The sequence below is a fragment of the Sorex fumeus genome, unplaced genomic scaffold (genome assembly GCF_029834395.1).
Source record: "Sorex fumeus unplaced genomic scaffold, SorFum_2.1 ptg000035l, whole genome shotgun sequence".
NCBI classification, from domain to species: Eukaryota; Metazoa; Chordata; class Mammalia; order Eulipotyphla; family Soricidae; genus Sorex; species Sorex fumeus.
Window position 1 is genome coordinate 39,445,406 of NW_026606092.1, and position 27,908 is coordinate 39,473,313.

A 27,908-nucleotide genomic window follows, 5' to 3' on the forward strand; every position below is an offset into this window, starting at 1 on the left:
AGGCAGCACGGCTGCGCTCACTACCAACTATCTCAGGAAATAACCATAACCACAAGAATCGTTCCTATGTCTCCTCCCTGATCCTCCTATCAATAACCTCAGATCAGGAACTGCTGAACCTATCCATTCACTCCCTCATGAAAATGAGAGGTTTCCCACCAGAGAGAGCAAGAGTCTCAACCAAGATCACACAGCAGGTGGCAGAACCAGCCTTCTGGCCCCAGAACCAGGTCCTATGCTGACAAAGCAGTCTGGGATCTCCCAGGAGTGATGGTGAAGACTGCCCCAGACCTAATCCCAGACACCATACCACCACCAACAAGAGTGCTTGCCATCTCTCCCCAGCTAGAAGGATCCCCCTCTTCACCCACCCTGCCACTCTGCAGGGTCTCCCTCAGAGCCCTGAAATGCCATCCCACCTCCCGCCCTCCGAGCCTAAAGAAAATTCCTCCTCCATAGTCAAACCCACCTCTAGCTAGGCTGCATGGACTAGATCAGAATGTCCACAGTAGTAATTTGAAAGAAAACAGCACTCATGCCTGAGAGAGCTCAATGGGCTGAGTGCAAGCTTTCCGTGCAGGAATCCTGAGTCAAACCTCGGCAATACCTGTTCTTGCAGTGCTCCTGTAAGCACCACCAAGAAGGATCCCCAAGCACAGAACTGGGGTAGCATCCCTGAGCACGGAGGTGGCCTCACAAACAAAATAAAGAAGTTAATCAAAAATGAATTTTTTTAAGTAGAACAGCTCTAATCAGAAGCAGGTTGAAGCAAGGCCTAGCAAGCTCTGGTTTTGTCATTGAGACTCAGCTTCGAATGTCAAATATAAATTTCTCTCCTCCAAAAACTGTGTTCTGAAATCTCTCTTTCCTAATGGCACAAGCTCAGACTTTCGGGGTTTAGTCTACGCTCCCAGGCTAACACCTCATCAGCTTTCTTTCGTTGTCCTTGTTTCTAGAAGAAAGGGTGAAGCAATCTAGGACTCGTTAAGTACATATAGATTTCTATATCATAAAATAATATAGGCCATAAAAGTTCATTATATATTAAATTCATATATATAATAAATAAATAGGAACAAAGAAGCGAGGTGATTCTATCACCAGTGCTATATTCTTAGTACATGCTTCTTGGAGAATGAAGTTCTATATATGACTGTTGTCCACGCATCTTTACTATGGAAGAAATGCTCAAAACAATTCGGCAAAAGACACGCCATTGTTCTGTTCTCTTCCTCTGGACATACGAGTGTGTCCTTAAAACCTGGGCCTGGGATTTGCCTGGGAAGGCAAGCTGAGGAACTTGCCTTCCTAAGCTTGAAATGCAAATAAATATCCACTTGCCTGTGCCTGCTGGTTTCCCGTTGCATCCCTGGAGCAAGGTTCATGCAAGCAGATGGGCGACTGGGGTGGGGGGTTTCGGGGAGGGCAGGTTTGCAGGCTAAAATGTCTACAAGCTGGAATTTTCAAACCCGAAACTGTAACACCCAAACATATTTTGTCCTCTTCCAAAGAGACTCTGTGAGAGCTCATGCCCTGATTCCAATTATTCTACCACGCTCCACACCCCTAAGAACAGTCCTCCTGGAATCTGAGCCCATGGCACACCCTTTTGAAAAGCTTCAGTGGTGGGGAGGTTTCTTCCACCAACAATCTGAATTTAGGTGGAGCTGAAAATTCTTCTGAGCCAGATTTGGTGAAGAAGGTCAGTGATGGGTCTGGGAAATACGGCTTTGAGTAAGAGTGAGGTTCAGATATGAAACAATAAGCTTCCTTTTACGTGGAGAGTGTAAGACTCGGTGACTTGTGAACTGGCTCGTAAAAGTAATGCTGAAAGCGCAGCTCTTAAAGGATGGGGGCAGTTGCCCTCTGATGGGAACAGGACTGACTCTTTCAAAGTCATTGCTTCCCCGCAGTTCACCTGCTATTTGGAAATAGAAATGCGAGTGTGCCAACGCAGAAGATACGAGGTCAGAACCTGGGAAACTCTTTGGGAAAAGAAAGTAGCCAGTTCCCACTGGGCCCCAAGTGGAATCAGTCGGGTAGGCCAAACCCCTGACCATCAGGGCATGGGGTGTTGTGTTAGGAGCAGGAGAGAGTGGAAGGGCGCTGAAAAAGCTGGCGGCCCCTCCTTCCAGGCCTGCTGCCTCGCAGACCAGCTCTGTTCTGAATGACACAGCTAATTAAGGTAAGTACTATTGCAGCTCCAGGCTGGAGCTGGCGAAACTCGCGCTAGCCGTCCTGGTGTCACTGTTTCCAGATGAATCCATATTTCAGGGGTTAACAGCTCATCTGTAAATAAAATAAAATGTCCTCTGGGCTGCAGCCAGGTAGCCCCGTCCTGCCCTCGGCCTGAATGTAATTAGCACGTTGGGAAGGAGGCAGGGAAGTGGGAGTGGGGAGGAAAGGCCACCCGAGGATGGTAGAGGGGTGAAATTTGTAAGACCTCTGAGATTTGGGGTTGGTTTCCAAGAGGGAGTTTTCCCACCTGCCAACTCCCCGCTTTTGACATTAACCCCATTCTTAGGTAAGACCTAACATGGTAAATTAACTAACTACAGCTGAAGACTCTGGAACAGAATTACTAAAGGACACCAGACAGGCCTGGGAGGTCAAGATCTTTCTTGAACTTGGAGGGGAAGGGAAGATGGGTCGCTGATCATACTGCCTGCCCATGATGGTAACCTCAAAGGTAACCCTGAAATGGGCACAGCAAGTACTCAGGCCAAGTCGCAAGCAGGCGCAAGGGCGTGTATGAAATCTGAGCAAATCCAGATCTTGAACAAAATCTGACTATATTTTTTTAATGACCTGCCATTTGAGTACTTCTCATTCAGTTTTTTATTTTCTAAACTGTCTTTCGGTACGAGAGTCCTGTCTCTTCTTCAAGAAAGACAGGAGAGGGGGCCGAAGCAATATTATAACTGGTAGGGCATTTGCCTTGAATGCGGCCAACTCAGGTTTGATCCCTGACATCCCATATGATCCCCCAAGAACTGCCAGGAGTAATTCCTGAGTGCAGAATCAGGAGTAAACCCTGAACACAGTCAGATGTGACCAAAAAAAATCCAAGAAAAACAAAAAAGAAAGAAAGATAGGAGCCCAGGAAAGCTGCACAAAGTCCAACTTCTCTAACCTCAGAAGGCATCCTTCTACCTCTATAGAATGTATTCCGCAAAAGGTAAATTTGTAACTTAGACCAGCCATGCAAATCAGGCAAACTATCTTCACAACTTCCCTGTGGGTCAAGCTAATCAAAGATTAAAAGTTTATTAAAAACAAAATAAGGCAAGAGCACTTAAGTGTAAGACATGCCTAGTCACACTGGCTTAGGTTTTGCTAAATGTTCCAAAATATCCTCAGTATGTGACCAAACCCTGGGTTTATGCCCATTTGGGGTCTATCGATTTAGTCTCTTTAAAAGCTTGTAAGAGGGATGCACATGGGTTACATTAAGGGCTTGAAAAGTTTTCTCACATCCAGTCACACAAGCAATTGCTCCCAGTATATCTAATGTGTCTACTTGTCTGTTCCCTCGTTAGCGTAGCCAGCAACTTTTCCTTTCTTCGCCCCCAATTTCAGCATGTGGTGAAGGCATTAGTGAGGGTTGCCACACATTAATTCCTGGTTCCAGTTAGGTGAGAAGGAACAGTTGACTTTTAAAAGTACAGTCAGTTTGGCAAAATGCAGACTTGTTTTTTAAGTTTTTATTTCTGTTTTGTTTTGTTTTTAATAAACAGTCCAACTAGAAGAATTCTGTCATTTCTTAACCTACTGCAGTTTTACTAAAATTCAAACTATTTTGCAGAGGTTTTGTTACACACAATCAACACACATATGTAAGCCCATCAGCTCTGTTTTGATATTTCTGAGACCATTCTTCAATCAATTTTTAACAAATATTTCCACCATTAGAAGTTCCCCAGGAAAAGTGACAGTGTGAGAGAGGTTTTTCAAAAATCTAAATCTACACGGGAGTTTTCTGTTTTCATGAAAAGATGTGCACAGAAAATGAACTTCCAATAATGGTCTCCACAGTATTAATGTGTATCTTCTGTGGGGAGAAAATCTGTAACCTCATCAAGGAACAGAATTCAAATAAATTTTCATTGTCCCACTGCACAAAGCTAAGCTTAGGCGAATCCTAATTTGTTATTCATTCTTCTTGTTTAATTCATAATTCCATGCTAAACGTGCTAACACAGACGTGTCCCACAAATTCGATTGCATCTGTCCTCAGCTACACATTTTTCAGCTACACAGGCTTATGTTTTATACTAAAACTGTTTTTAAGTTCACAGATGTGCCACATAAGTGGAGAGTGAGGAAATTCTTTTTTCTATTCTTAGCGAGCCAACCATTAATCTTCCTCCAAATTCAGGGTCTCCTTTTTAGTCTCTCTCTCGTTCTTTCTCTCTCTCTCTCCCTCTTTCTCTCTCTCTCTCTTCACTTATTCCCCACCCACCCCCATTCTAGCTAACTCTGCTTTTAAGCATTTCCCGGACCCTCATTTGAAGGAAAAATTCCTTCCTGACAAATGTTCTGGGTTTAAAACTAATGTTTGCCCAACTGGGTAAGCGCCTTGGAAGTAAAGGGTATTTTGCTAAATATTCCACAACCTGATTTTTAATTTACTGCATCATCAGCTACTTTTATGATAATATTTAATCTACTGAAACAAAACCACCCTTAGGTGGAAAGAAAATCAAATAACAACAACAAAGAGAAAGCACTTATTCTTAGCAGTTCCTCTCTCTCCTAAGGTGCCTGGTAAAAACTGAAACAGCTTAGCCTCAAGGCTCCGATTTTATCTTTTCTCTTTCACTCTCTCTTACCTCCTTCTTTCCATTATTTTCGCTCTCCTTCCCCACTGCTCCCACTTCCAGTGACTGAAAGAATCAAGCTAAAGGTTGTATTTCACTATGTATGGTTAACAAGTCTCAATAAGTAGAAGTCTCCGTGAAAGAAACTATCCCTCTCCAAAAAAAAAAAAAAAAATTATAGAGTGATGATAAGTGTAAATAGTTGAGCGGGGCCCAGATGTACAACTGCCTGAAAGGAAAGGCACTTTGTGAACAGGACACTTCATGAAGTCAAGTTTGGAACATTTCATTCAGATGCCCAAAGTATCAGGCTATGATGGCGATGGGTTAATTTTCACAAGTCCAAAAAGAGGAATGAGGGATAAGAAAAATGCCTCCAAAGTCAGTGGACTCCTTCAGCTCAGATGCTCTGAACCTTTTTCTACAGGAGCTCCTGGTTTTAAGGAGAACTCAGATGGGAGTAAGGATAAAGCACACCGAATTTTCGGGTGAACAAAAATAGTCTCTGTAGTTGTTAAGACAGATTTCCTGGAATTTAGCACGCTAGTGAAAGTCAGAAGCCCACCACTGAGCCACCCAAAACTCTCCTGAAAAATGATGCCCTAAGGAGGCAAACTGTAAAGGAAACTGAGCCAAGTCAAGGGACACCCCCCTCCTTAACAACGGTTCTGCTGCCAGTGAAAGGTGAGCCCCTTCAAATGCCTCTGAGCTTTTTAAGCACCGGCCAGGATTAGGCAGTTCAGCGCCTTTAGAAGGGCCCTTCCTGGGTGGGAAGAACCTGATTGGAAGTTTTGCCTTTGCCTTTGGTAAGAAATGCTTCTTCCCGGGAGCGCTGTGCTGGTGGCTTCTTATTCAGCAAAGTCAAGAATGTCACTGGAGCATGAGCCGTGACAGCAGCATGGACATGCCCGCACATACTCTCTCCTCTGCTGAGCAGCTGCTGCAGCTGCAAACTGCAAGGCAAACTCAGGGGGGGTGAAAGAGGCCAGCAAGCCCAAGTGTACAGAGACACGGTCGACTGTACAAGGCTACGAGAAAGTTCTGCATCCGTCAGGATGTTTCCTCAGGAAAGAATGGGGAAGTTTCCTTTAAGCTCTGTAATTAGCTTGTTTGAAGGCTTTCGGATTCACCTTCCCACCCCAATTCTTAGGATCATGAATTTTGCATTATTCCATGCACAATAATGCACATAAAATTAAATAAACAATTTAATTAATTTAATTAAAATTAAATATTAAACATATTGTGTATAAGGAACCTGCGCCTTTGATTTAATTGGGCGGGAGTACCCAAAGCAGTTTGGGTAACAGCAGAAAATAATTAAAAACAACAAGTACGCTAGCCTCTGGGTACAAGAAATAGTTGGGGGCCTCCTCTTGAGAAAGGTTTATTTAATTAAAATTAAACTAATCTTTGGAAAACATTTGATAAGCATTTCATAATACAAATCATAATCCAAAAAATGAGGCTCAGTCTGTCTCTCTACAATACAGGAAAATCATGTTAAATAATTTATCTCTGGCAGTAGCTACTTCTTTACATACACACACAGACAGTCATAGTAATTCAACAGACAACATGTTTGCCTGGTTCAAATTCTAGGTAATATCTGATTCCTCTAGAAACTGGATAAACATTAGCAAAGTGCATTAAGCATAATATGTCCACAGTGAGAATTTAATGACTTGGTGCTTGATTTTTTGAACTAGGTGTGGGTATTTAGAGTCAAGAACTTCCAATGAAAAACACCCTGTGAATTTATTTGAAAGGAAAATGCAGGTGTTTTGGTAAAGCAATCCCCTGGTTAACACTCAGATAGCTCCAGAACCCAGAAAGAACTGGATGCCCAGCAAGCGTCAGATATGCTGAATTCACCAGTTCTCTTGGTTAGCACTCATGCTTCACACCAGTGAAGGAAGTCTATTTTTACACCCCAGTTGCTTCTTCCGGTTGGTGCAACTAGTGTGTTATTCAGTTGCAGACTATTACATAAGATAAGACATTGACCAGACCTGTGTGAACACCTCCCAGATCCCAGTAACTATTCCCAAGTCTGACCTACTAGAATCCCATAATCTTTCCAAAAAAAAAACATCATTTAGAGACCTACCACAAGAGCAGGAATATCACCAAAACCAGATTTGTGCTTCAATTCCAGAGAGGCTGAAGCTATCATCTTAGCTGACAAGTACCCAGAGATGGAATAATTCTGAGCCCAGAATATGAAATTCCAATTGCCACCTCTCAAACACACCAGGCTTCTAAAGGAAAATTCTAGTTAGAGCATCCATTGTCTCAAACAATTCCCTTCAGTACATATGTGTACATCTATTGAAGTATACACAAAAACTTTGTCTAGCAGAAGAGTTCAATATTTTCTTATATTCTAACAATTCATAATGGATGAAGCAACTATATTCATCATAAAGATTTTCTGGGAACATATAATAATGCATTTTGTTTTGTCTCCGCACCAAAAGATGCTTTCCTGTCTTTTACTCTCTTTCTACATAGATAGATAGATAGATAGATAGATAGATAGATAGATAGATAGAGACATCCCAATACCAACTTGTATACTTAAGTGGTCATATATATCCTTCAAATTATAACTTTGGACAACGCATGCCCACAGGTGTCTCACACATAGAAAAATCTGAATCCAAGTTTAGTCCTGCCTCTACAAAGGTTATTCTGCTGTGACTTTACTCTGTAAAGAAAGCTACAACAATGTACAATGTACTCTTTTATAAGCAATAATTCATAATGGCAACTAATAATTATTCCTGAAATATCAAACATTCTTCAGAACATTCACCTAAGCTTTTAACCGTTTCTCTATTTGGATCAACTTTTCTTTGATCAGAAGAACAAAGTACCTTTGGAGACTTCCAGTTGGGCCGAAAGACACGATGATCCAAAGGCTGGCCTGCCAATTACCAGACTGAAATTTAGGGGGGAAAAAAAAAGAAGAAGCTGTAAATTTGGCAGCACTAAGACGCACGCAAGCAAAGATCCTAAAGTCATCTCCAGTTCAATTAACTCTTTCACATAATTATTGGAAAAGGGTTTTAGCCCGCTCGAAAGCGCCCAGTGAAGAGCTTGGTGCAGCCCTGGCTTCTTTTGGCCGGGCCCACAGCTGCAGAAGGGTTTCTCCGCTGCCATCCAGGGCTTGTCAATGGTGCCCTTCATTTGCATGTCAATCCTTTTACATGATTAATATGTATTTATTGACCAGGAGGCCTTCCCAACCTAGGACAAAGGGAGCCAGGCAGTCAGTCCCTTTTTTACAGGGCAGCCATAACTTTCCTGGCAGGACTGACAATTGTGCACAGAAATAATTCTCTTCCAGACAGAAAGTTCCCACCATTCAGATACAGAGTGATGCAAAGAAAACAGTTTATACTGCACCCCAAATTCAAGCGTGTTTCTGCACTCCATTTACCACAAAATCATTTGTTTCCCTTTCCTACCGCAACGAGGGAGCAAGAACAGGCTCTTGGAAAACCGGGCGGGGGGGGGGGGTGTCAGGGGGATGCAAAGAGGGGGAAGTGAGCCATAGCCTGGTGATTAGACCATCTCCTGTTCATGAGGACCATAGGGTTGAGGCCTGCCCATGTCAAGGCCTACTGCCCCTGAGTCACCAAGGCAGAAGACTAGCCTTCTGCTGAGTGCGAGTCTAGAAACTGCGCCTAACATATCCCATGCTTCAGCTCCTTGTGAATCTCATCCTCTCAAATGGACACATTTTCCCGATTCACATGTGCATTCTTATTTATTAAATGACAAACTTCATTAAAACATATTTTATATATTAATATATATTTTACATATATGCCTAATATTTTAAATTAAAGAGTCCCAGAAATTCTATCCTCTTTCATCTCTCTACTACATCCACTTATGGGAAAATAAATACGTAACAGTCTAGACTGCCAGCAAATGACATAAACTTCCATTTCCACCTGGCATCTGCCTTTCAGAATGTTAGAGATGAGACTCTAGATTAGTTTAGGGTGAGGATTATGATGGCTTATTTGTCCTGATGTGAAGGATATGGAGTCAAATCACTTAAGAGGTTTTCTGTTTTGATGTTTTGTTTTTTCGTTTTTATCTTAAATGGTTCGGGACCTAATTGATGACTGGCATGCCACTTCTGTGCATCTTCGATTCTTGGCCCCACAGAAACACTAGCAGCTCACTGTGTGGGGTTCCCAAGGAAAGGTGCAAAGAGTTATCTGTTTGATAAGGAACCCGACTTTAATAGACTTTAATAAGAAGGTTGAAGTAGTTCAAGTCCAACCTCAATATGAGTGCTATAAATCATTGAAGGACACACACTCGTACAAAGCACGCACCTGCGCACACACACACACATGCACGCACGCACTCGCCAATGACCTAGAATTTGACTTCCTATGCTGAACACCAAGAAGCAATGAGTCATCTTCAGAGGCTAACTAAATTTTCCCCTAGGGATTCCCTACTCTCAGCCTTTCTGGAAGATATTCATTGGGGTAAATTCACTTCATTTTAAAAAGGAGTTCTGGAGGTCATACCATTATTACAGCAGGTAGGGCATTTGCCTTATCTGGGCTCAGTCCCCGGCAGCCCATATAATTCCCTGCGCACCACCAGGAGTGATCCCTAAGTGCAGAGCCAGCATCAGCAGGTGTGGCCCCAAAACAACCAAAAAAATTTTAAAGGGAATTCTAAAGGTTTTTATCCCTCAGCTGTCCCTTACCTATACTTAATCACACTCTAGGATGTCAGGGGCATATGGTACCCATTGAAGGATACCAGCCAAGTGTCTGCCTCCACCCACAGATTCATTCAGGCAAGGGGAAGGGGACTCCTGAAACAACTAGATCCCTGTCTGCTTAACTTGAACCAACTCCTCCTGCTCTGTGTAACTTTTACCCAAATTGGTTTGCATGTATGGACTGTGCCTAAAAGATCCCCAGAAAGAGTCCTAGAATTCCAAGAATGCAAACTGCAATGGTAAGTTTACCACAAGCAATTAAATATAAAATGGCCCCAGTAGGATGTTTCAAATTTCTGCCCAAATTTCACCCATACAAACATGTGAAACTTAGAAAGAATAAGGTACTTTCTCTACTAATAAATGTGAACAATATTGTGAAGGAAAGAAAACAAGGTCTGGAGCTACTTCTACTTTCCCTTCAGTTCTGTACACTTGAAAGAAAACTGAGAATTCAAAGCACAGCCCTGTATTTCAGTTCTAAATGTCCCCTTCCAAACCTAATACCATGCTTTTGAAAGCTATTTAAGATTCCTCTCTGCAACCACATTTCCCAGAAAAATCCAGGCACGTGTGTTAATAGCAACTGAGAACTAATACAATGAGGAGGATGGAATATATCAAGAAAAAAGTGATTGTAATCTCTCCATTTTGTAAATCTGTGGTTTCATTCTACTAACCTAAACAGACTTTATGTACTGGAGATTGGGAAGCAATTTTTTCTCTGAAGCTTCTGATATAATAAACTAAAATACGTGCACCTAAACCTTATTTTGTTTTCTATTACATAGATCATAAATTCAGCCAAATCAACCAGTCAAAAAATGGTCCCAAGGGTATTGTCTCTCACATTATCAAAGGTAGGAAATGGGCTCTGATTATAGTTATAATATTCCAAGCACCCAGGCATAAACTCCAGGAACTCACTAGACCAATCTGAAAATCTAGGCCACAAAGCACCGACAAAGGCATCTAGAACCCAGCCCACCCTAGCATGTTAGGCATACGTGCTTGAGACCACGAGTTGAGAGCAGGTTGAGAGACAGAATCATAGATGGGGGGGGGGGGGTGGAAGGGTAGATTTTTTCCGTCTGTTGTTGTTCATCATCGGACTCTAGCCTCTGTTTCCTAAGAAATATCCTTTGTTTTGAGATTTCAAGTCACTGGTTACCATTGTCAAGCATTTGGAAGTTGAAAAAGGAAAATAAAAACTCCCAAAGCCTCTTACTGGAAACAACACCTTTCCTGGACACCTCAGTTTTCACGTGAGCCTATTCTCATCTAATTAGACTGACCACTAATCCAAGGCAGGCATTAAGTATCTAGTGGCCAAGTTAGTTGCTTTCACATTAAAATAAATGGCAAAGTAATCCACGAAAGTGGGCGACTGTGTGAGATCTTTCATCCCTCCTCTCCCAGCTGCAGGCTGACTGATGATTCTAGCGACCCATGTTGTGGCTCCTCTTCCTCTGAGAGCTAAGGCTAGCTCCCTGGACTTCCATGATCACATTGCTTGGGTGGATCTTCACTCACATAAACATTTTTACTGCACTCCTCTTGTTCACTCAGGAGCCTTCTGGTGAGTGATCAACCATTAAGAACAGAAAAAGCTTCTGCATGGGTCTGACTCCCTTTCCAGCTGCAGGTCACCAACTCTCAGAGAAGGGAAATCATGTTCTCTTCAGTCTGAGAACTCCTGGCACCTTCACACTTTCCTTACTTCTCTTCCGTGCTCACACTTCCATCAGAAGTCTTCGTAAAGAAAATATGTCCCTCTAGGTCAAAAACAGCACTTCCACTTTCCCTGCAACCTGTATGCAGGGGGAGGCAGGAGGAAGAAGGATTGTAGCCCCTCCTAGTTATCCCCCCTCCAAACAATCTTTGTGTGTATGTTCAAGGGGCTCACAGTGTGGGCTGGTCGGAATGTGGAGATGCCACTGTGCAGGAGTTAATAACACAGTGTCACAAAGGAATTTAAGAATGCACTGGTAAGGGCTCCTCCTAGGAGCTTATATCTTACCTTCTTCGAATTTCCCTGTTCTGTCTCAAAAGAATCAGAGCCCTCTGTCACTTTTCTTCCTATGCCCTTTCACTTCTTTCCAACTGTGAAGTGGCCAGAGCAGCCTGATTGTGGAGACGCCAACCACCAGTCCCCTGGGTGAGTTGTGTAGACCTTATGGGTAAAAGATTCTGAACCCAGGGTCAAAATGACCCATCCTTGCAGAGGAGATTACCTGCTCTTGTGGTTCTGTTAGTGCAGCAGCAGGTAGGATGCTTGCCTTCCATGCATCCGATTGGGGTTTGATCCCTGGCATCCCATATGGTCCCCTGAGCATCGCCAGGAGTAATTTCTGGGTACAGAGCCAGGAGTGACCCCTGAGCATCACGAGGTGTGGCAAAAAAATAATAATAATAAATCTGTGGACAGGTTGTTTCAACCGACATCACCTCTGGACCAAATATGGAGAGGGTCACAAGGACTAGAGTTGGGTTGACTGAAAACTGGATGGTCTATAGGTTTCTGAACTATCTCTTAGAGTGCACCCCCAAGTTCCGCTGGATTCCACTCTACATAGAGTGAAAGGGTGGCTCTCAGCTGTAACACACACCTACATACTCACATACTCACATACTCTCTCACACACACACACAAACACACACACACACACACTTTCTGTCGTTGTGGATCCCTCAGCTCTCAAATCTGGGCTCTGTGGCTAGATCTTTATCCCTTCCTGCAGTGCTCCTGACTCCTTCCTGAGAGGGGCCTTCCTTCCCCAGGTAAGCCCAGTGCTGGGGCTTTCCCTGATGCCACAGCCAAGTGAGCTTGTGAACACGGAGACGGCTGAGGATCGGAGACAAGGAGCTCGCTCGCTCGATTTTTCCCAGGCCGTGTTTGCCATTTGCGGGAATAAATGAAGCATCGGTAATCTCCATAAAAGAGCTTTCACGCTTCATTCTCTGAAACTAAGTTAGGGCTTAGACGGAGAGGGGGACTTTTAATTTAAAGTAATGATCGTCAACACTGTAGCTCCAGAAGGTCTCTCAGGGAGGAAAAGGGTCCCCACCCTATCCTGGGACACGGAAGGCACAAAGGGAGGGCCAGGGCACCGCACCGGAGTCCCTGGCCCCAAGTGGGGTCTCTGTAACCCTCTTCGGTCACTAACTTTCCTCCGGCAGGGAAGGCAATTCTCCTCGAGTATAACTCAAGTGTGGGGGAGCTTACAGAAGAACCCGGAGTTCCACGGTCCCCGAGAGAGTGGGCGGTGCGGGTGGAGGTCCGGGTGGAGGCCAGAGCCTCAGCCAGACCGCGCTGGAGCGCACCGACGACCGCGCCAACCCGCTGGCGCTGGTGCGTCCCGTCACCAGCGCGGGCGCCTTCCCTACCCACGAGGGTCTCTGCTTCCTTTCACCTGGAGATGCTTCTGTTCGGAGCCCAAGTTTGTGCCTCGGGTTCACAGGCACTTCCTTTCGCCTTCCCACATCGCCAGGCCCCCATTTCTGCTCACTTTTGCGAAATGAAAAGGGGGAGGGGAGCCCTCAAATTTCCACCCCCTCACACTTCCCCAGCACCCGCATCCTCGGCTGTCATACCCGTCCCCAAACCACCCAAAACTCGGCTTCTCGCTGCACCACCAACGCGGTGGGCCCAGCCCAGCGCGGGCGTGTGGGAGACAGACAGCAAAGGTCAGAGAGGGTCTGACGGCGTGGTGGGCATCCACCTCCCAATCCCGACCGAGAGACCTCGGGGCTTCCGCCCACGGAGGCGAGGGCACCGGGACGCACCTTGAAATCGCCAGGCCGGGGATGCCTGCCTGCCTGCCTGAGTTCAATTTGCAGGGGCTCCGTGGAGCTAAGAGGTCGGTGGGAGGACGCGTCCCCGCCGGGCCACGGCCTGGCTCGCACCTCCCTGGCCCGCCGCAACCTTCTGCGACTTCTGCGGGGCTCATCAGGCGGCGCCCCCGGGCGCACGCGGAGAGAGCGAGCGCTGGCGCGGCGGGTTTGGAACAAAGTCCAAGTGATCCGCGAGCCCGAGCCGGGATGCCGTGGCAGCTGTGCTAAGAAAACGATCGGAGGTCTCCAGAACGGAGGGAGGAGGGGGCCACAAAGTCTGCGCCCCGAAAGTGACCCTTTTATTGGGGAGGAGGAGCGGGAGGAAGAGTCGTGTTGGGCAGGAGGGGCAAGGCGACCACTGGACCACTGCGACTTTTCCTCTGACCCCCAAAACCTCCCGCAGCGGGGATTTCGGAAGGCGCTCACCTAGTTCTGGAAAATTCAGCTGGTGGCACTTCGCGACCCAAGTCCGCCCCAGCCACGCGCAAAGAAGGCCGGTTGTCCAGCTTTCGGCTTGCCTGGGCCTCCGGGCCCGGCCCAGGCCGCGCAGTGGGGGCCGAGGCGGCCGGCGGATTCGGCGCTCTTGGGGGTGGGGTGGGTGGGGTGGGGTGGGTGCAGGCGTACGCGCGCCCAGCGCTTCGGGCAAGTTGCAGCAACAGGAATCTAGTGGGGGTTTCCGCAGTCGCGAAGGTCCACCCTCTTCCTCCTCTCTGGTCTGACCCCGGGCTCGGCCGCCCCGGACCGCGCTGGGTGCGCCAAGGTTGCAAAGCCCGTGCGCGCTACAGCTAAGGGAAGGGCGCTCCCCCAGTGGCCGCGATCGGGGAGTCCCCGAGTCCGAAGGGGATTTGTTCTCCCAAGGCCGGAGCACGTCGAGGGGGCAGCTAGAGGTGACTTCCTCTAAGGTCAGCGCGGGTCCCCCGCCCCCACCCCCACCCGCCGCTGGTTCGCGGAGGGCGGCGCAAGGCTGGAGCCCAGCGGGGAGGCGGCGGGAGGCGCGAACTTGGAGAGCTGGACCGGGCCAGCGGCAGGAGCAACGAGGGGGCCGGGTAGTGGCACCCCAGCCGCCGAGGTCGAGCCAGAGTTGGCCGCGGGAGGGCGGCCTCCCGGTCGGCCGAAAACCGAGGCCTGCGAGCTGAGGACCCGGGGGCGAGCGGGAGGCCGCGAAGCCCACCCGAAAGGAGCCGGGGAGGAGAGCGCGCTCGGCCTGGACCCAAATCGAAACCGCCCCCGGGAACTGTCGGGGTCCGGGGAGCTGGAGGTGGCGGCCCCTGGAGGGCGGGTTCCCGGTCCCCGCACCGGAGCCCCGAGCAGCGAAGCAGCGGGCACAGCCTTCGCCTCCTTGGCGCCCCCGCAGAGGGACCCAGGAGGGACGTCCCCCGCGCCCTGGGCTAGGCGAGCGTTAAGCGGGGCCCCGGGGTTCCTCGGAAGAGCGCGTGGCTCCATATGCTCCCCCAGCTCCGACCCCTCGTCCCCACCCCACTCCCACTCCAGAAGGGGGTCCCGGGCCTGCAAACCCCCGCAGCGCTGACCGGAAGTGCATCTGCGCAGCGCTGGCCGAGGGCCGCGCTGGGCGCCAGGCAGATGCTGCTGGGCCCAAGGACCGGACCGGAGCGGGGGCGGCTCTTGTCTGGGCTCTTGTCCGAAGCCCCTGTCTGGGCGCGGGTGCGAGAGGGGACGTGAGGGTGGGGCGCAAGGGCGATCTCGGGGGCAAGGGCGACCTCAGGACGTCTAAGCGAGGCCCAGGTGAAGTGGCGCGCGGGAGCAGGAATGCGGACCGGCCTGGTGGGGACGTGGGGAGTGGAGATGGATGAGGCCGCCTCCTCCTTTGGATCTCTGCTGAAGATGAAGAGTGTCGCCCCTGAGCCTAATTTTTCTCCTGACCTCGGAGTCGTGACTCTCCGCCCTTTGCCAAGAGCGGATCTTACTGGCAGTTTAGGGTTCGGGATTACGGTGCGAACCGTGACGCGGGTTCGAGTGTCCTCCGCAGCGCGGGCCGGGACCTCACTTTTTCTGACCTGTGGAATGGGGATGATCGCCAACGCGAACGTGGGAGGTCAAATGAATCGTACCCAGTCACCAGCAGTGTGTGCTGCGGGGCCCTCCGTGAATGCGACTCATTGCTGGTCCTTTTAAAAGTCGAGCCAGTCGCCTCCCCTCTGACTCAAGGCCCAGTCCCGCACCGGGTGGGGGCGGAGGGCTGAGCGGGGTCTGCGGGGGCCGTTGCTACGACTTGCTTTTGTTTTCTGCCGCTTTTGTTCACCTTGCGCTCAGCTCGGACCCAATTAAGACCGTTGGTTCGCAGCGCCAAGCCTTCCGCGCAGGGCCCGGGCGTTGTGGGTCAAGTTTCTCCTCTATCACGAGGCGGTCGGGTGGGTCTTTCTACCGGAACTGGCTGCTCTCTGTCGGGGTCCTGCCCCCCACCCCCCTCTCCCTTACGGCCGCTATTATTGCTCGATAGAATTTTAAACACTGCCGAGTCCCTTTCTTCCTTGGACTCCTTCCTTCCCTCTGCCGACAGGGGGCTTCCTCCCCACTCCGCTGTGTCCTTGCAGATCTTCTCATCCTCTAGTGCCTGCAAGACTGGGCCTTCTTGGGTCCAAGAAGGTGAGCACACCCCAACATCACCAGTGTGCTTATGTGATGGCTGAGGGTAGGGATGAAGCATCTTCTGACTGCTAGTCCCTAAAAGTAGACTCCTCGTTGGCTATGCCATATGGGGGTGGGGTGAAAGAGAGGAGGGAACACTTTTTCTTACCACTTGCTCTACAAAATGCCCCTAATCCCCATATTGCATTCTCCCAAGCTTCCTTCTCATTCTCCGCCGCCCCCCCCCCCGCCACACACACACACACACACACACACACACACACACACCCGGGCAGGGTTGGACTAGTACGGTCCTAGCCTTCCCTGGAGGTACAATCTGCCAGTTTCCCCGTGATGAGACTCCTTCTTCCACAGAAGTACCAGTACCCAGAGTTTACCATGACCGTGGTCCAAAATTTTCCCAAATGTGCCCACCCCAAAAATCTGTGTGGAGAATTCCTTCATAGAGAGTTCTATTCCACCTCCAGTCAGGAACCCCAACCCTCCTCCATCCAGGTGGGAAGCACTCTATTTAGATGCCAAGCCAAGGAGTAGGTTGTAATGGCTCAGGAATCACCTAGTTCTCTGAGAAATCTATTCAAGAAGTTTGAATAGAAGTTTGTCTCCTTCTGCTCTGGGTCACCCTACTCACACCCAGATTATACCTGGCACTGTGCAGGGTATGTGGGAAGGATGAAAACTGATGGATGGTAGCAGCCAGGACTCGGTCTGACAGAGTCATTAAACTAGCTGCCAGTGGGGGAAGGAAAGCTGTGGCCCTCTCCTGGGGGTTATCCCAACCCCCATATCATGTCCCCCACCCTATCACTGTCCCATAGCTACACCAGCAGGAGTGAATCTCACCTGCTGGGACCAGGTGTGTCTTCCCCCCCACCCCCGCCACCCTGTACGAGTATATGCCAGAAATGTCTGCATTGACAATGTCCATGTGCTAACTGGAACATAATCAGCCCATTTATATTGGTCCATTTATGTGTGGACCATAAATGTGTAGCATTTATGTGTGAGTGTGTAGACACACATGTGTTTGTGTATATAAACATGTGGACATTTGTGCTGAGAGCACGTGTATGTTGATGCCACCTTTTCATTGGAACTGTGAGAAGGGCACTGGACTCAGGAAACCCATGGGCTGTGCCTCTTGCTTGCGGAGTGCTTCTGAATGAGGCACTTTGTCCTGTGAAATGAAGCCATACCATGCAAGAACCTCAGAGATTCACTTCTAATAGTGAGTTTGCATTAGAAATGACCCAAGGTATTTGGGGGTGAGTAGAGATTGGAGGAGTCCCCTGCCCTGCCCTTTTCAACAAGTTGCCACCAAGGCTAACCTTGTTTCCTGAGTTCAAAGTGGAGAGATGGAAGCTAAACTCTCTGGCATAGGTGAGGAGGATGGGGCCACTCTGCCACATACCCCCCAGGGCCAACTTGAACCCCTGGTGAGACAGATTAAATGAACCCATAGGCTACACAGCAAAACTAGAGGGTGAGACTTCTTCCCACCTGCTTCTAGTCTTACCCAGCAGAGCATATGTGTGTGTGTGTGTGTGTGTGTGTGTGTGTGTGAGGAGGAGGGGTGAGAGTAGGGAATAGTGAGAGAGAGGTGAGTGCTCTTTCACAGCTGAAGCAGGAAATTGTCCAAGAAATGCTTTTTCTCCAACACAAAACAGAAAAGGTAGGTTGGAAGATATGATCATCCCAGAGAAGCAGAGCAGACACCCCCATCCAGGACAAGGCGTCAGATTCAAACGTGTCAGATGCTGGCCTTGGCCTGTAGGAGTCAGTCAGTTCACCATATTGCTCCTGCAGGAAAAGGGGGACCAAGGCACAGTGGGCCCCCTGGTGATATCATTTCTGGAAATTCTGCCACGTGTCAGGGTTGGAGGTAAGAGACACGCAAAGGGCAGGGCACATTCTCTCAATGCAGTGAGCAGCCCAAATCTAGGGGGCCAGAGAACCTACCACTAACACCCACAAACACCAAGTAGTCACTTTCAGTACCCATACAAACGCCTACACCCACACGCAAACCAGACCTCCAACTCTCAAGCCTAAATAGAACCTAAGAGCACCCTACACAAATGCCCACACAACTCACTTATAACCATTAAGCTTGTATTTCACAGTCTGATGCACCTAAATAGCCCCTCCTCACTCCACCCACACCTGCAACAACCTCCCCATGACCCTACTGAAGGAAAGAGAATTTCTGCAAGGAAAGAGACCTTTGCCCCAAGAAAGAGCCAGGGATCAATACTGTTTAGACTTGGCTAGTGTGTATTTCCTCTTGGGCTAAGGAAGATTTAAGTTTATGGTTCAATCCAATCTTTAAAAAAAAAAAAGGAAAAAAAGGTAGAAAATAAGGAAGTTGGGACACACACTCCAGTATTTATTTCAATGCAGTCCTAGACTTTAATATACAAGTGGCTCACTAAGCCAGCCCCATAAATCAGAGAAATCAATGCCTGTTTATGATCATTATTACTTTCTTTTTTTAGAGGAAGTGCAAAAGACGGGTGTAAACAGAGTCCTATCCCAATCAGTTAGATGGAAAATAGGGAGAAGGGCTGGAGAATAGATGGGAACATGATCAGGATGAGATCTGGGGGTGGAGCCATGACCTGATTCCTGGGGTAAAGGCAGTTATACGGAAGTAAATGCCACAGGAGGCATGGACCAAAGGTTTACATCCTCAATGCTTCAGTGTCTCCACTGAAAATGAGGAAGATTCTTTTGGGCCATAGTAATTGGATGGTAAAAAGAAATAATGGGCAAGAAATCAAATTACATAACAATGCCGCATCTACACTATACTATTACCACCCTGGAGAGGACTAACCAGCCTCCTTCACCCCAGGGGCAAGAGGGAGAGTTCTTGGATTTGATAGCCTGGAAGAGATAAAGGAGAATCTTCAGGAACAGGATGGTCCCTGATGTCGATGCTTGCATTGGCCCCTGCCCCTGTCTGTGGTGTGTGGGCAGGAAGCACTTAGGAACCCAAAGGGAGAACAGTGAGGCAAGAGGGATAAAGGAGAATTTCTAGGTGCTTAAAGAGGTAAAATTCTCCCTCAAATTCCCATATTATATCTGGCAATGGAGCAGGAATTCTTCTTGATGTTCTGAGCTGTGTTACAGAAAAAATAACCTGGGTCCCAGGTCTTAGGACCTCTAACCTCAAGACCTAGAAAGCTTCAAAAGCTTGAAGATTCCATGCCCTCCTCCCCTGCCAAGGGAAGCCAAGCAGGTATTTTCTATCATGAGAAAAGAACTTGCTTCAGCCATCCCCCAAAAGGACCCATCTCTCAACTTCCACCTACTCAGAAAAGAATTAGGAGATCATCTAGTATGTGCTGTGGTTATTCCACATGCCCAAGAAGGTGAGAGGGGGTAGACAGAAGAGATTTACTACCACACAGTTAAGAATTCATGATAATGGCAAATGCATACTCGACTTCAGGCCATCAAAGTCCAAACCTCTTCCCTGATATCTTTGAACTCAAAAGGCCCCCTGGATTCCTGTCCCTGAAACCTGAACACGGCCACTTTTCCATATAATGGCCCAAATCAGAGAGAAATTTTCAAGGACCAATAAATAAATAAATAAATAAATAAATAAAGGGACGTGAGAAGAGGCTGGTGGTGCAGACCGAGTGGCTGCTCTCACTTCTCACAAAATCAATCCTGCAAAACCAAGAAAGATGCCAGGGACAGGCCCAGAAACAGAGTCACCCGTGGCCACAGACATACCTGCAGCTTTACTGGTGAACAGACACAAAGGAACATGCTTGTGTGTTTGAGCACACACACAAACACACAGTGAACTCACAAATATCCAAGTGTGCTGCGAATTACAAAGAGCAACGCCCAGTGACTCAAGCCAGGCTGTGCAGGGCTGTGCTGGAAGCTGGTGGGGAAGCAGAGGCCCTAGAATTGCATGGGCTCACTTAGGCACATGCCTGCCAACCCCCCACCCCCCAACCCCCCCCACACACACATAGGTAGCCACGCAGATACAGGTGCAGGCACACACACTGCAGATGAGGGGAACCGTTCCCCATGTCAAAAATCCCAGACAAAAGACAGAAGATCCCTGGGAGGAGGAGCTGCCCCTTTTTCCTCCACATCTCTGAATGTGGGGGCACCCAGAACCTGCCCAGGAATGAGACCCTGCCAGAGGAAAGAGTCTAGACATTTCCTCTGGGAAATCCAGATGGCTGGAGGTCCTGAGGGCAGAAGATGTGGAGGTGGGGGCTGGGGTTCCCTCTTGGGTCAGAAAACAAGTCAGGTTTTGTGGGGATTCTGACAGGGCCCCTACCTAGGTCTGGCACTGGGGTGGAGGCAGGCCAGTGTCACGGAGGTGGTTGGGGGCCCACAGAGATCCCACCAGTGATGGACCGAACAGCGCCCTGGTCTCTAGTTTGCCAGCACCAGCTCAGCCGCTCCTCAGACTAGGCAGGGAGGGAGCTGGGGCCCCTCCAGGCTCGAACCGCTGCTCTTGACCTAGGGCTTCACTGGTCACCTTTGTAAAGGGCAGGCGGGATGGTCCAGGCCTCAACAAGCTGGGCAGGGAGCACATCGCCCTAAGCACATCGCCCTGCCCAGCCCGGCCCCCGGAATCAGAGGCAACCATCAGCTCTGCTTGCTGGAGAAGGCCTTTTGCTTCTAGAAGAGATGTGGAAAGTCCCGGGCGAGGGAAGAGAGGAAGAAAGGAACCCTCTGGAGGGAGGAGCAGGTGAACCAGAGGAGGCCGCAGTCAGGCCTGGCCAGATGCCGGTCGGTCGGGCCCGGTGGCCCCGCATTCCCAAAGTGGAGCTTCAGGCCTTGAGGGGTCCTTTGAACGCGATGCGCCCGCCCCTCCAGCCCCTGAATCCGGGCCGCCTCTCCTCTCCCACCGCTCCTCTCCCTAGTCCGTTGGATCCTTGGAGGGGTGTGGGACGCAGGGGGGGGGAATCTCAGGGCCCGGTCGGGCCGCCCTGGGGCTCTGCAAGGGGTCCCCGTGTGCGCCCTGAGCGCGCCCCTTCCCGAGTCCCTGCAATGAGGAAGGCCGCCCGCGGCTCGTGAGCACAGTGTACACTTTATTTTCAGACTACAGGTTTCTGAACATAATAAAATCTTTGGCTTGTAGCGGCGGTTCAGTCTCGCAGTCTGTGGGGTCGTATTTCTCAACAATTTTTCTCCGAAAAAAAAAAACACCACGAAAGGTGGGGGTGCAGGACAGACAGACCGACAGAAAACGGGTGGGAGTGGGGGGTGTGGGGTGGCGGGAAGGAGGAGGGCGGACACGCGAGGGGACACACTCTCACGCACACAAAGAAAAGTCCCAGAGAACCGAGGGCCAGCGATGCGGGGGGCGGGAGGCACCCGAGAGAAGCGAGGACGTTCAGAAGGGCCTTGGGGTGTGTGAGGAGCAGAAATAAAGCAACGGAAACGAAACGGGGGGCCGGAGAGGGCGAGGCGGAGGTGGGGGATAAAATAATTATAATAATTATAATATTATAACAATAATAATAACAATAAGGGCGATTAATAAAAAGTCCAGCAAATAGAGATCGCTACACATATTTCTTTTTTTTTTTCTCCTTACCTGAAATTAAATATATACAAGGTCGTAAGCGGTTTGGCTAGATAGAGCTTTAAAGGAGTTCGCAGTTTCGTCCCTTATACTGTGAATAGAGAATAGATCTTATTTTTCGATAGCACCTGTCCGAGTTCTTTCTCCCTTTTTTGTTTAAAAAAAGAAAAAAAACAAAAAACCACAAATAAACCAACGTTTCGTTCGAAAGCGACGCTCCAATCTGAGCAACTCGTTGTCTCGCTTATCTTCCCGTGGCTCCCTCCCACCTCCTCCTCGTCCTCCTCCTCCTCGTCCTCCTGGTCCTGGTCCTCGTCCTCGTCCTCATCCTCCTCCTCCTCCGCCCCGGCGCGTCCGGGTCTCTGCGAGGGCGCGGGGCCGGCGAGGCGCGCGGCGGCGGCGGCGGTGCCAGGGGAGGGCGCGGGCGCGGGCGCGGGCGCGGGCGCGGACCCGGAGCAAGGCCGGGCGGCGGCGGCGGCTACTCGCTCTCGTCTTTGTCCTGCACCGTGGTGGTGGAGTGGTTGTACAGTCCCTGCGCCATGAGGTGCAGCGCCAGGCCGTTCTTGATGCCCGTGGCCTTCTTGATCTTGGCGCGCTTGTTCTGGAACCAGATCTTGATCTGGGACTCGTTGAGGCTGAGCTCCTGGGCCAGGGTCTGCCGCCGCTGCTCCGTGATGTAGCGGTTCGCCTGGAACTCCGCCTTGAGTCTCTGCAGCTGCTCGGCGGTGAACGCCGTCCGCGGCCGCTTGTCCTCCTTCTCGTTCTTCTTCTTCTTCAGCTTCCTGGTGCGCGGACCTGCAGCGGCGGAGCGGGGCCGGGGGGTGGTGGTGGGCGGGGTGGGTGGGGACGGAGGGCAGGGGTGGGGTGGGAGGGGATGGGGAGAAGAAGGGCAGAGGAAGTCGTGAGGACGGCCGAGCCGAGAGCCCGGAGAACTGCAGAGCCGCCGGGCGCGCCCCGAGCTGCCCGGACGGACGGACGGACGGACGGACGCTGGCAGAGGCCCTGCTGCTGCGGCCCCCGCCCCTGGGGGCTCCCGTTCGCTGGCTAGCCCCTCGCTCTCCCGCTGCTCCCTGCTCGGGTCTCCTCCTGGCGTCCTTCTCCGCGAGCAGAAGGGTCAGGGCCGGAGGGGAAAAACTGGCCGAGGTTGTGTGTGCTCGCCTGGACCCCAATTCACCCCCGCGGGAATCGTTTGACAGGCTCATGTAGGAGAGGAAGCGATATTTGGAGCACACCGGGCCCTGCCCAGACCTGAAGGTCAGGGGCCTCTGCTGGTCTCACAGCCTTGGAATAAAAAGAGGTTCCTGACTGGGACAGGAAAAACATTGCCCTGGGGGGGGATCCCCAGCCTGTTAATGCGTTCTCCCTTCCCCTTTCAGAAAGAAGCCTACAATCAGACCCCATCTGCTAGTAGCTACGAACCGGGGGGTTTGCCTGCCTCCCGTGCAGTCCGATTTCTGCTCTCTCTCTCCCTCTTCTTCCTCTTGGGTGCAAAGGGAGCTCTTTCTAGGGTCCCGGTGCATCGCTGACCTCCACCTTCGATGAACCTGCTCGCTTTACCAACACGGCCCGACCCCAGGGGTCTCTCTACCTGGTCCCTTAGAGGGCACAAATCAAAAAAGAGGGTCCTCTCCACCCTCCCTCTGCACTCACCCCGGCAGTGGTGATTTCAGGGCAGAAAACTATGATCTAACAAAACCCTGCCACGTCTTGCTTTCCCAGCTCATCTGCAGCATTTGCAAAGCGGACAATGTCCATGCTCATGAGTGTAGGTCAAAAGGATCGGAATCAGATGTAGAGGGCCATCTCTGCAAATACGGGAGTTCTGTCCCTCACACTGGGAAAGAAAGACGCCACAGGAAGCCCTTCCTGGGGAAGTGAAGTCAGTATCTCTAGAACAGAGTGTGGGGAGAAGGCTGCTAGCCGGCCCAGGCCAGGGAGAGGACGGGGAGAGAGATGGGAGGCCGCCTGGAAAGGCTACACCTCTGGCGGTCTTCCGGCACTCCCTCTCAGAGTCTCCTGACACACACTTGCTGGGCCTGGTCTTACTAACAGGAGCTGACTACGCCAAGTGAAGTCCCTGTCAGGCCTGCTCGTGTCTAACACGATCGAAAAAGAGGGATCTCCGTTGGTATCTCTGAGCCTAGCAGTGAAAGGGTCAGTTGAACAGCGGGGTTTGCTTGGGGTTCACCGGCTCTCCTGTGGCATACCTGCCAGTTTGGACACTCAGTTTGGGTGGAGATTCCTCTCCCCGAAAGAACTGCCAGGACAGGAGAGGAACTAGTTCCTGGGGGGGGACGGGGTGGGGGAAGGGGGATAGAAAAAAAGCAAGAACAAAGCCAAGGCCACACTGGAGTAAGGTGCAGAAGGGCTGGGAGGCCAAGCTGGGAGGCAGAAAGTCTGGATTGGCAGTGAGCTGGGTGTGCAGGAACCCCACCCCACCCCACCCCCCACACACACATACACACACTCCATACAGCACAGGAAACCCCCGCACTTCTCCGGAAAGACTGGGCTACAGCGCCCGGGACCCGACGCTGTCGGATTGTTGTTGTGTGTGCAGAGGCACGGACACTTGTAATAAAATCGTAGCCTCCCCAGCCAGCCCGATCGCATGGCCTGACAGCTCAATCACTCTATCCATCAGGCGAGTCAATCAAAGCAGCTTTTCGGAGGTTCAAGGAGCCCGACGTGTCAATAACGGGCTCGAGATGGTGGGGGCTGATAGGGCGCATCGATCTGGCGGGCAGCAGCGGCGGGGAGGCCAGCGCGGGTAAGAAGTGGCTCCTGGCTCTGCGGTGCCCGGCCTCCTGCCCTACCCCGGGTGCCGGGATCCCATCAGTAGGCCAGCGCCCCTGATGCCATCCTCTCGCTCCCCATTGGCCTCCAAAGCGCTCTTGGCTGGGGACCCCCACAGGCCTCGGCCTCATTTCCCGGGGCCTAGTGGTTGTGACCCCAAGCTGGTCTCAGCCTTGCCTTCTCTAAGCGCGAGAGAGACACGCTCCCCCAGGCAAAGGGCTGCAGGAAAGTCCAGGGATGGAGGGAGAAAAAGGGGCCCTGGGAATGGCAGAAATGGAACTGGCAGAGGTGTGGAAGGTAGAAGTGAAAGAAGGCAGGGGCAGGGCGGGGAGAATGCAGGAGAAGCACCGGGAGCCGGTCCAGAGAAACGGGGCTCTCTGGTGCTCTAGCTTCCCGCCTGAGTCTACCTTGGCTTCTCTCCTCTCCCACCACCCATCTGACAGCTCCGAAGAGCCAGTGGCCAGAGATCTGGGCACCCATCTTTCAGGCCGGTGCCTTTCCCTTGATTCCACGCACGCGGGTCAGACTTCCTTTGCTCCCGGGCCTGGGGAGCGCCCTTTGCGCGCGCTTTCTCTCTCTCTCTCTCTCTTTTTGCTGTGTGTCCTCAAATCTATCTCAGTGTGCATGAATTCTACATAAAATGCGGGGATGGTACTAATGTCAGCAAGAACACAAGGCGATCTTTATTTCTCTGAGCTCGGCCTCGCTCGATTTCAGAGCGGAGACTGGAGGCATTTCAGATCCTGGTGCACGAACTACTAGGCCCACCTTCCGCCTGCTAAACGTCCCTTTCCCAGAAAATTAAGAACAAAAACCAAAATAAACGAAGGATTCTAGCAGTTCTAAGCATGATAAAGGTAAAACCAAAGAAGGTCCCAGGGACTCGGAATTCAGAGCCCGCCAGGATCCAGGCTGGCATCTCCCGTATCATCCGTGGCAGCCTCCCGGGGAGCGGCCGCAGAGGCCAAGCGGGCGCTCCCGACTACGGATGGGTGCACGCTCGGCCTTGACTGGGCCCCGGGCGAGCGAGAGACAGAAGAATCGGGAAAGAAGAGAGAGAGAGAGAGAGAGAGAGAGAGAGAGGGGGAGAGAGCGGGTTTACTCCCCGCTGCCAAGCGGCTGAGTGTGGGGCACGTCCCGAGGCCCGAGGGGCACAGCCAGGGGCACCGCGGGGCGCGCACTCACCCGAGGACGGACGATCCGAGTAGCGCGTGCAGTAGACCCAGGCGGGCCAGACCAGGGGCTGCTGCGAGTCCGTTTTGACCACGGGCCCGCCGTTGGCGGAGCCCATCAGCAGGATGGCCGGGTTGCCGTGCTCCGGGAACTTGGCACCCTGCGCGCCCGGGCTCGCCACGCCGCCGCCGCTGCCGCCGCCGCCGCCGCCGTCCGCGGGCTTCGCCGCCGCCGCCGCCGCCGCCGCCGCCACGGCCGCCGCCGCCGCCGCTGCCGCCGCCGCCGCCGCCGCCGCCGGGTTCCCAGGCTTGGCCGCAGCCGCGCCGCCGGCCCCGGGGGGCGAGGAGCCGTCGGGCGGGCCGCAGTTCGCGTCCGGGGCGCAGAGGAGCGAGGCGGCGCCGGGCGCCCGCGCGCCCAGCGGGTGGACGGGGTCTCTCCCTGCGCCGGTCTGGCCGCGCTCGCGCTCCACCCGGCCGCCGCCTCCTCCTCCTCCTCCTCCTGCGCCTCCTCCTCCTCCTCCTCCGGCCACCGCCGCCACCAGCAGCGGCGGCGGCTCCTTCTTGCAGCCGAAGTCCGGCCTCAGGATGTTGTCGATGAAGAAGTTGGTGGTGCGGTGCAGCTGGGCCGCGGGCGGCGGCTGGGGGGCGGGCGCCGCGAGGTGCTGATGCGGCGGCGGCGGCGGGGGCGGGGGGCGCGGGGGGAGGTGCGGGTGCGGGGCCGGGGGCGGCGGGCCGGGCGCCGCGGGCGGCGAGGGCGGCGCGGGCGGCGGGGACACCGGCGCGCCGTCGCCGCCGCCGCCGCCCGCGCCCGGGCTCAGGCCGAGGCCGAGGCCGCCCCCCGCCGCCGCCGCCGCCGCCGCCGCCGCCGCGCCGAGGCCCGGGTCGCGCTGGCCCTTAGGCTCCGGCTGCTGCTGCTGCTCTTCCATGCTCGGCCGCCCCGCCGCCCCGGCCGCCGCGCCGGCCCCCGCCCCCCGCGCCGCGCTCCCCACCCCACTTTGCCAGCGGCCCGTGGGGGTGCGCGGAGGAAGGAGGCCGAGCAGCCCCGGCCGAGGCGCGGGGCGGGCGCGGGGCCGAGCGAGGAAGGGGAAAGGGCCCCGGCGCCCGGCCCGGCCGCTCGCCGCCCTCGGCTGCCGGATCCCGCCGCCGCGCCCTCGCTCTAGTTCGCAGACATCCAGACACGGAGCGGACACTTGGCTACTTTGTTTCTCTTGTTTCCCTCCTCCCGGCCGCAGCCAGGTTCGGTGGTTTGTTTGAAATGGGGTCTAAGCCACGACCAAAAAAAGAAAAAAGATTAAAAAAAAAAAAAGAAAGGGAGAAAAAGGAAAGAAAGGAAAGCAAGGAAAAAAAAAAACAGAAAAGAAAAAGCTCCAGGAATTGTTTTTCTTAAAGGAAAAAAAAACCAGTCTTTAGAGTCTAGCCATCTTCCTAGGTAGTAGTGAGGGGTTTGACTTCCCCGAGTGTCACGCTCAGCTGTGCCCAGAGCGCGAGGCTGGCAGCGCCTTTAATCGCCTTTGCTTTTTTTTTTTTTTTTTTTTTGCAGGGAGAGCGCGTCTCCGCCAGCGCCGGGGCTGCCTTTTTTTTTTTTCTTTTTTTTTTTTTTTTCGAATCTCTGACAGCTCGGATCTTTGCACAAACTCTCGCCTAAAAAAAAAATCACCCAGGCACACTTTTTGCCTCCAAACCGGAAGCACGTGAGTCCAGGCCGCACGTGTGCGGGGCCAATGGCGAGCCGGGACTCGCGCGGACACCCGGGCCTCGGCCCAATGGGCGCGCGCGGGACGGCGCGGATAAATAATCCGGGGGCGGCGGCCGCGGGCGGAGTGGGGGCGCCGCGGCTCCGGCCCCGCGGCTCCGGCCCGCCCTCCCCAGCCGGCCGCGCCCCGGCCCCTCCCCCCTTGCGTGCCGGGACCGCGGAAGAGACGCGGGAGACCCGGGCAGGGTGGATTTCGGGGTGTGAGCGAAGGGAGGAGCGAGCCCGTCCGCAACTTGTTGGAGGAATGCGGGATGACGGAGGCGCGCGCGGGCTCTGGGTCGGGGGGCGGCGGGCGGGGAGCGCAGCTCCTTTGCACCCCCGGAGCTAAGACCGGGAAGGGAAGGGGGAAAAGCCCAACAACCTCAGTCTTTCTGTCTCTTTCTGTCTTTTGAAGGGGTGTGTGCGTGTGCGTGTGTGTGTGCGCGCGCGCGCGTGTGTGTTGGGGCGGGGAGAAATGGGGAGGGTCGTGGAACAGACCCGGAGTTGGTTACTTTCAGAGGCGTAGCGTCCCTTTTCTCACAAATAGCAAACCTCGGAGACCAACTGCAGCAAGCCGCTCCGCTCCGTCTGTTCGGAGGTTTGCAGTGCCTGTCTG

At 52.2% G+C, this 27,908-nt stretch overlaps 1 protein-coding gene across 1 annotated transcript; it reads right to left on the minus strand.

Annotated features, from left to right (window-relative positions):
• Positions 1 to 22,019: 22,019 nt before the first annotated feature.
• Positions 22,020 to 26,486, minus strand: EN1 (engrailed homeobox 1). The gene is made up of 2 exons (XM_056117690.1): positions 25,574 to 26,486; positions 22,020 to 22,387 (listed from the first exon to the last, which is right to left on the minus strand). The coding sequence occupies exons 1-2, from the start codon at positions 26,484 to 26,486 to the stop codon at positions 22,071 to 22,073; spliced, it is 1,230 nt and encodes a 409-aa protein (XP_055973665.1). The 3' UTR covers positions 22,020 to 22,070.
• Between the last annotated feature and the right edge of the window lie 1,422 nt (positions 26,487 to 27,908).